This window comes from Pezoporus occidentalis, unplaced genomic scaffold (genome assembly GCF_034315485.1).
Source record: "Pezoporus occidentalis ecotype Australia unplaced genomic scaffold, CSIRO_AGI_Poc_V1 ctg8, whole genome shotgun sequence".
Classification (NCBI taxonomy): Eukaryota; Metazoa; Chordata; class Aves; order Psittaciformes; family Psittacidae; genus Pezoporus; species Pezoporus occidentalis.
This window is the reverse complement of record NW_026916158.1, coordinates 11,961,551-11,970,232: the sequence shown is the minus strand read 5'-3', so window position 1 is coordinate 11,970,232 and position 8,682 is coordinate 11,961,551. Positions and strand designations below refer to the sequence as shown.

At 41.7% G+C, this 8,682-nt stretch overlaps 1 protein-coding gene and 2 long non-coding RNA genes across 9 annotated transcripts in view; 2 read left to right on the top strand and 1 right to left on the bottom strand.

Annotated features, from left to right (window-relative positions):
• The first annotated feature begins 709 nt into the window (after positions 1 to 709).
• LOC134155601 (uncharacterized) lies at positions 710 to 5,513 on the top strand. The gene is made up of 2 exons (XR_009961634.1): positions 710 to 1,270; positions 4,980 to 5,513. It is a non-coding gene; the product is annotated as an uncharacterized LOC134155601 (long non-coding RNA).
• ZNF639 (zinc finger protein 639) lies at positions 3,452 to 8,104 on the bottom strand. 7 transcript variants are annotated; one of them, XM_062602950.1, is made up of 8 exons: positions 7,825 to 8,079; positions 7,476 to 7,590; positions 6,726 to 6,830; positions 6,558 to 6,636; positions 6,293 to 6,360; positions 5,937 to 6,044; positions 4,962 to 5,096; positions 3,452 to 4,686 (listed from the first exon to the last, which is right to left on the bottom strand). In XM_062602950.1, exons 4-8 carry the CDS (start codon positions 6,587 to 6,589, stop codon positions 3,539 to 3,541), a joined length of 1,491 nt encoding a protein of 496 aa, XP_062458934.1. In that variant the 5' UTR covers positions 6,590 to 6,636; positions 6,726 to 6,830; positions 7,476 to 7,590; positions 7,825 to 8,079; the 3' UTR covers positions 3,452 to 3,538. The 7 variants fall into 7 exon arrangements, with proteins under 7 accessions (XP_062458934.1, XP_062458935.1, XP_062458939.1 ...); XM_062602951.1 differs by lacking the exon at positions 7,476 to 7,590 and having other exon boundaries at positions 8,012 to 8,104; XM_062602955.1 differs by lacking the exons at positions 6,558 to 6,636; positions 7,476 to 7,590 and having other exon boundaries at positions 8,012 to 8,104.
• Positions 7,756 to 8,682, top strand: part of LOC134155602 (uncharacterized) — a 39,299-nt gene continuing 38,372 nt past the window's right edge. Inside the window, exon 1 of the long non-coding RNA XR_009961635.1 lies at positions 7,756 to 7,849. This is a non-coding gene — a long non-coding RNA (uncharacterized LOC134155602). The remainder of the gene's footprint in view (positions 7,850 to 8,682) is intronic.

The window sequence follows — 8,682 nt, the reverse complement described above, 5'->3', positions numbered from 1 at the left end:
CCGCCTGGCAGGGGAGGGGAGCCGCCATTTTTACTGACGGCTCAGGGGGCGGGTGGCCGCCATCTTCAGCGAGGGCAGCGGAGGATCAGGGACAGGCGAAATGGAGGACCGGGAACTGGCCGCTGGTCCTCGGAGAGTAGCTGGACAAGCCACCCGCCGGGGCTCGCAGCAGCTCCGCGCACAGCTGTCTGGCTGCCCGGCGGGAGGCACAGGAAGGCGTAACCGGTGGCGGCCCCGCCTCACGGGCACGGTGAACGCGGACTGCCGGGCCCTCAGCGTTTGCACGGGGACCTAAGACAAAAAGACGGGAAGCGTAATTCCGGACGCCTGCGTACTGTCAGCACCATGGTTTAATCAGAGTCGGCTAAAATGACAAACTACTTTCAAGAGTTAAAAAGCACCGATAATTTATACATGCGATACACAGAGCATAAGAGAATGAGAACAACCACAATGACAATCACCAACACAATAAGCATTATAAAGAACACACTATTTGAGAATTACTAGCTTGTTGTATTTCAAGTATTTACAATAACGGCTGAGATTTAAATTGTGTTTTAAAGCCAACAATGTTTCATATAAAAAAGTTTTCTTCATAAACATAGTCTGGGAAGCTGAAATACATGATACACATATAACCTGAAGGCTCCAAAGGTGGGGGGGAGACAAAAAAAAAAAAGACTCAGATACAAATTACTTGCAGATACAAAATACTTTCAAACCCACTCTTGTTCGTATAGCTGCTAGGTAGAATGCTGCTCTTGGAGTAGATTAACTTTGTGGGCATCCATGTAACAAACAACTGGATTTGATATACTGAGTGTCCCAAAGAAAAAAAAATATAATACTGGCATACTTTACTAATTCATACAGCTAATTTCTCTCATCCAAGATTGTGATGAATTGCTGGAGCTACAGGGTTAAAACCAACAAGTCTCCAGCAGCGTCAGACCAGCTGCTTTCACGTGCTCTCAGTTCACTTCGGTGCAGCAATGTCAGAGCACTGACCTTCCACTGACGTGCATCACATAAATAAGCCAAACTCCTGTCTTCCCTTCAATGGCAACAACATACTGCTTCTGGCATGTACAGTCATTCTTTTTGGCCTTCCAACTTCTAGACAGACTCCACTCATTACTTACTTTTTCTATTACTTAGTATCTTTCTTGTTTTAGCATGCTGATCATGTGGAAGCAGATATCCTACCTGTGTTCCTACTGAGGTAAAATGAGTCAAGCTACTCCAGTACATTTCCATTTACTTTCTGGTAGGTATTAAAGAAAATACTAACATTAGTCCCTTATTTATAAAATCCAACCTAAGACAAAACTTGAATATATTTCCTAATTTGACACAGTGAGGTGCATTTTAATTAGGGATGATCTGGCTTCATAACAGGATGTTCTGTAATTCCCAGTTTAGAGATTAGCAGTAACACAACTCAAAGATAGACATGACATAGTTATTCAGCAGTCAGCAACAACTTTTCTCTATCATGGGGCACTCTGCTTCTATTAGAGGCCACCTTTATGTACAGAACACAATGCTGGTCTATACAAACACATGTGCTCACTTCTTTTTTTTTTTTTTTTACATGCCCTTCTGCCCCCCCCCCCCGGTTTTTGCCATCCCCTGGAGTAGCTTTCTCTCCAGAGCTCAACTGTGGCATTGGGGGTTGGAACTAGATGATCTTAAGGTCCTTTCCAACCCAAGCCATTCTATGATTCTATGATTTCACTTGTGTGTTACCACTAAGGGCAAGGTTTTACAAGAACCTCCCCCAATTATACCCATATGAACAAAATTAACTTTCCATATAAAAAATAATTCTTATTAGTGCTTTGCTAGCTATATTATTGCAACCATTTTAAGCCAGCCAGGATGTGTTCAAAATAGGAAATTAGCAATTCTACCACAGACATTGCCATTCTCTGTACAATGGACTAATAAAATACAGTCAGGACACCATCAGGTTGCCCTGTGCAACAACTACATAAAAGATTTAGTAGTAAATCAGCATTTCAAAGTGATGAAAATGGACTTGCCTCCTGCAAAGAAATACACGCTAACTAGTTCATTGTAGGCTTTCCAGAAATACTTCCTCTAGAAATTAGAACTTCCACAAAGTGACTAGATTCAGCCAATTTTTATCCTTAGCTTTAAAATTCAAACACAACCTTGCATGCCTTGAAGCTCGTAACACCTAATCTTACTGAACAAGAAATGTTTTATACATTCATTAAATCTATACAAAGCTTACATTACACAATCTTACATTACAAATTTACAATCAGGGCAGGAAGAAATGTAAACTCCACCGCTAACTTCTGAGTAATTTCACCCTGGTAACTAGCACAATCAAATGACCTCACCCTTGCTTTTATCTGTCCAAGCATCCGCTCAGAAATACAGCTACAGAATGAATTGTAAAGATTTGCTTCTAATGATTATAATGGCAGGACAGCACTATCTAATCTCAACAAATGTGTGAAAGCATTTGAAAGTGATTAAACTTAGGAAGTACTGCACCAGTGTTTTAAGCCAGTATATAGACGTTTAAAACCTACAGAATTAAAATAACGGTCCTCAAATTAGTAGCAGTGGCAAGCTAATTATACAGAATTATAATACAGACTAATAGAAGCTTGCTCTAAATGAGGTTGGTGATATACATCATTTCACTGTAGGAGCTAATTTAGTATTTTAAATAAGAAAATCACACTTTGTACATACTCAGCTGGATAACTTTGGAAATTCCCTTGCAATTACTCCTTAAAACATGACCCAATCTACACAAAAGCAATGCGTGCCTCCTTGGTGCATTAAAAGATAGGAACAAGGTAAATACAGGAGACAAAAATCACGCAGATAGGAGGTCTGTAGCAAGTGTGTCGAAGAGAAGGTTGTTGGATGTTCCAATGACAGTAGTTGAAATTAAACACTGAACAAAGGAAGTGAATGATGGTATCGGATAGGTACCACAGGAGAAAAACAGGTCAATTTTCAAAGCTTAACACGAGTACATGGTGGGAAATGTAGGCCTGCATGTGAACTTCGAGAAGTCCATGCCTCGGAATTTTTGGAACACCCTTATCTTCGGCATGCTGGTGCAATTTGCTGAACGTCAGCACAATGACCTGCTGCTGCAGAAGGTAACATGAGCTGGACACGCAGCTGAGATCAGTATGGCATTACTTAAGCATGGAAATGGATGTTGCCTCTGTGTTATTTTAAACTTGGGAAAGCTGATCTTCTACATTACATGTGAAAGCATGGGATGACCATCAGAACTACTATCACAACATGCACCTACTTCCACTGTCCCTACCCCCCAGAGTCTGATCCGTCACACTGTGTGATTAATCCTACTGAAACCCCTACATAAAGAAATTCACAACACCAAGCTGTTCTGCATGCTTTCCTGACATAAAGATGAAAACATTAGAACTGCTGTTAAAATTGTATTTAATATAATATTTCAGTGACTAGAAATTAATCTCAGTCCTAAAAAACTGATTACAGGGAAAGACAGCAATTACACTGTCTCATGTATCTGAAGATGACTTAAGAGATCTTTTTCATTTCCAAACCTCATTAAACAATCAGTACATTTATGGGGCAAATCTGCTGAATGCCTGAAATCCAAATGAGTTTTGAGGTCTTCAATCTGTCCTGTTGAATATTCACAGTATTGACACAAATAAATCCCTTCAGATAAATGAGTGCTTAAATGCTTGCAATATTCCAACATACCTGAAAAGCCCTTCCCACAGTCATCACAAACATGAGGGAATATTTTGGTGTGTTCAATAGCTACGTGTCTATTGACATTGGTATGCAGCCTGCTCCTAAAGCCACACACTTGGCATACAAAAAAGTTCTTGCATTTGTCAAAACTGATTTTGTTTATGAGGCTGTACTGCCCACGCTCCTTGTTATTATAGCTGTCACTTAACTCTATCAGTCGACATGCATGTTCATTCACCACATGGCTATGCAGATCTTCCGGGTCATTTGTTTCATGCTCACAGAATTGACACAAATACTGCTCGTCACAGCTGTGCTCCTGGAAGTGCAGGTACAACTCACTGCTTGAGGAGAACTGCATGTCACACTGCTCACACCAATAAAGGTGATCACTGAAGTGAGTGTCTGCGATGTGCTGACTCAGATTCTCAAATATCACTGTTTTGTAATCACAATATTTACAGATGTATGGATCCTCCTCGTGGAGTTTTACATGTTCAATGAGCTGCACTTTGCTGGAGAAGCTTTCTTTACAAACTTTACAGACATGAGTGTCTGTACATGTCTTATGCTTTAGGATCATGTGCTGCTTTAAATCAGAGAAATACTTGCTGTTAAACTCACAGAGCTCACATTTATATAAGCCACTGCTGTTGGCTCTCAGTAAAGGCCATTTCTGTTGAGCTGTGATATTCAAAGCCTGGTTCTTCTCAAATATTTTACAGGTTTCCAGAGGGATCTCCTCTAGGTCCTCAGCTTCTAGTTTTTCAGGTGACACAGTTTGTGTTTCTATATCATGAACTTCTACAGCATTCACTTCTGTTGTAGAAATTTCTACAGTTTGAATATCTAGAGGTTTCTCTTCATCTGTAGGGCTGTCACTGAATATAGGTGAATCACATAAGTCTCTGCACATTCCATTATTAGTACCTTTATCTGAAGGATGAAACAGATAATAAAAGCAAAAGGTTAAAACAACCCTGCAAGACACCTAAATCCATATTTAACTTTTCAGTTAGTTGTAGCAGCTTACAAATGCAAGAAGCAGTTACTTTTCCTCAGCCCCCACAATGTTTTATGTTTAACAAGTAAATAATGGAAACTACAAATCCTTCACCTCTTCTGTCAAAGAAAAAACATCACAGTAAAAGCCAGCTGATGTGCTCTCCAGATTCCCAGCATCTAAGCTGCAAATACACATCAACCTTTACCTTTATCCTTCTTTTTAGGGTCTGTATAGTGGAACCCCACATTTGGATGTGACCCACTCCATTGAGAAGTCCCAGCATGCACTGGACTCCCATCATCATCTGTGTCCACACTCTGCGCCGGACTGTGGAATCTACCTGCAAACATAAAAGAAGGGTCTTCTTGACATCATTTGCCCATACGAGCATCATCATGATTCTCTGATTTAACCACAGATCTCATTTGCTATTTATGCATTTTAGCTGCATAAGTTTGTATACAGATCACATCATAACCTACATTAAAGAAAGTAACAATAAAAACCTTAGAAATTATTTCCATATGTACATAATGCAGCAAAAAAAATTCAAAAGGTGGCAACTCTATCTTTAACATTTCAGCAAAAAATAGTCAGTTGATTATACTAGAAAAAACTGAAAATCCTTAAATGAAACTTCACATTTAAGACACAATTTAAAAAGCATGTTCTTAAATATTTCTGGACATTTTAATGCTTTAAGACCTCTGGAGACTTGCTCACTAAATGATGAGACTAAAAATAAATATAATAAAAATTCATCCTCCCATTTGCTGTGCTAAACTTTACATCCACCAGTGGACATCTTATAAAAACGTATTTGGTTTTCTGTAAGTACAAGTACAGTTCAATGCAATGGGTGGTAAATTCCACCTGGACTCTCAAGGTTATTTTCATCAGCTTTACATTACCTAGCTAGTGGACATTTAGACAAAGTAGTCTAATCATCATTATAGATCTAACATTGAAGAATCTTTTTTTGTCATCACTGATTCGACTTTGAAAATTTTATTTCCATTAGAATGATTAAACAGACTTCCCCTAGTCTGAGGCATATCTCATCACAATGATGCTCAGAAGTCATCCACTACGTATTTTGTATTCTGTGAACTTCTAAAGAATAGGAGTGCGACTCACTTAGTAAAGAACTGTATAATAAAACCCCAAAACACGGTCTTACCTCTGTTTTCAGAAAACTTTATATCTGGCTGTTTTATAGAACAGACACTATAGCAGTGGTCAGAAAAAATGCCACTGTTGTCTATGTATTTGGTTGCACCCGAAGAATCTAAAACAAACAAAAGAAGGTTTTAATGCTAATGCATTGATATAGCTACGTATGTATTGAATGTTCAGCACAATTCTCTTCATCAGCCACACATCTTCTACCAACTTGGGTAGAAGTCAATATATTTGGACCACAGCTTCTTGTCCCACCCTTTATGTTACTGATTCTCCAGATATTAGCACACGTCGTCCGTTCTCATTAAGTAAGTAGTCTGAGAAAATCCTACATAACTCAAGCTCTAGACTGACCTGAATATCGAGAAGGATGTAGAGTCTTCCTTTTCCTCTTTTTAGGATGTTCATTCATTTTGAATGGCCTAAATGGACTGTAAAGTGAAAATACTCAAGAGTTAGACTTGTATGTATTATCTTTCATTAAACAATAATTTTGAAAACCTGCATATTAAATACAAGAACTTTGTTCCTACTCCCCCCCCCCCATCTTTTTAAAGTTAAGAATGAAACTACTTAAGTCTAATTTTGTATTTCTACCCTGAAACAAAAGAAGGTTCACCATAAAGCCAGACTGGTCAGGACTCTGGGCATTCAAGAACTCAGTGTAACTTATGAGGCAGTTCTCCAACACCTTGTTGCTTTTTGTCAGAGACCAGCTTATTCTGAGGCAGAGTCCTTCAGATAAAACTTTCATGTTGAAAACATCCAAAAAGTCATGCTCCCTTACCAAAATATCCTAGACTCTTCAGTAGTAGCATGCAGAACAGCCAAGTAGCTGATGGCTGTATAGCTTCCAAAAGTAGCAAAGAGATCAGCTTGAGAAGATTTTCATCTATGAAGTGACATTTTAAAACGCATTAAAACTTCAGCACAAGATAAATAAAAAACCACAATCAGATGCACAAGCATTACAAAGAATGAAGCTATGGAAATTGAAGCTAGAAAACAACATTAAAAGTTAGTATTAATTTTAGAGTATCAAAATAAGGAAGGTAGAGGAACTATTTCTTTTACTTTGGTCCCAGCTTAGTCTGTTTTCGCTGCACTTGGCTGCTCCTGACAACAGAAAATACTTGGAGACAACACCAAATATACTTGAGCTATGTAGTTTTGTGTTTTGTATTTGGACCTATGACATTTAGGTCTAAATAATTTTGAAGAAAGGGCTCCAAACATGGAATCTGATGTGATTTGTACTAAAGCACTCAGGAGGGGCCTAGGATCTTCTGAAGCCAATGCCATCCACCCGGGGATGAAAGCAGGGAGAAACAACCCCTCATCAAGCAAATGCAATTCTCATGAGATACAGTAATTTGTCTGAATTCAAGTTTTATTTTAAAGAGAGAATTACATGGAAAAAATAGTTTTGGGTGTTTTATGTTTTATTGCCGTCTGGAATCATCCAGTACCCGCAACACTTCTGACTGCGAGGGAAGAACCTACAGCATACTGAGGCAGCACGTTTTATCCCAATTACCGCGGCTAATCTTCATCCCTGTTAACCTTTTACCCACGGATCGGGTAGAGGGACGGTAGCGCCTGTTGTTCTCCGGCGGTTTTTCCCGGTAAACCTTCCCGGCGGTTTGGCGCGGCTATGGCAAAGGCTCAACAAGGCCCTAAACAGAGAGATCCCCGCAGCCCCCGCCGCGGCCTGCGCGGAGCCCGGAGCCGGAGGCCGCAGCGTGGAACCCCGGGCAGGAGCGTGGCATCACACCGCCCCGCCCCGCAGGCAGTGGCGGGGAAGCCGCAGGCAGAGGCGAGCCCTCGGGGAGAGAGAGAGGGCCCGGACCGGAGCCGCCACCGTGGGGCGCCGGGTGCGGACTCACACTTCAAATGGCGCCGGGGCGAGAGGTAAGATGGGGGCGGGCGCGAGGCGGTGGTCAGTGGCACGCAGGCCGCACCCGGCGCGGTAAAACGCTAGGGAGAGGCGGGCGCCGGCTTAGCCGCGGGGCGCCCCGGAGCGGCGGGCGACGCTGGTGGCCTCTCCCCTCTGGTCTCGCCGCCGGGACTCACCTTCCGCTCCGCGCCCAGCCGCGGGGCCTCTGCCGCCTCCCGTGTGCCGCGGGGGAACGGGCGGGGCGCTGCGAGGCCGCGGCGGGAGGGCGCCGCCTGGCGGCTGCGCGGGCGCCTTCTGACCCCGGCCAGCCCCCGTCGCAGCCGGGGTGGGGGGGTCTAAAACGGTGTCGTTTAGTTACCCACGGTCGTGATTTTTGTGTCATTGCGGAAACTGACCCTTAAAGCTTAAAATCAACATGAATCAATTTCCCTCATCTCAAGGTTTTCCAAAGTTACAATCACAAAAAACAAAAACAAAAATAATTCCCCCTTTTTGCTCACTCTGCCTTCACTTTTTTAATGCCATAGGAAAGCACAGTAACTTCTCCAACAAGCAGAACATTTCAAACAGCATCTTATTATTTTGAAAAACAAGTTTCTGGTTTGAAGAGCAAAGGGAGACCAGTACAGTCACTTAGTTTGAGGACTCAAAATAGATGATGGAATTTCACCAAGCATTTCATTCATGGAGCTCTGGCTTAGCCTGAAATTGCCTAATTTTAAGGTAAACCTTTCAATTAGCACAAAATCCACAACATGCCGTGTTTTTGCTCCACTGACCAGTAAAAGTAAAAATTACACCCTGCTTCTGGCCTCAGTTTTATTCACCAGTTGGAAGTTGAGATCAG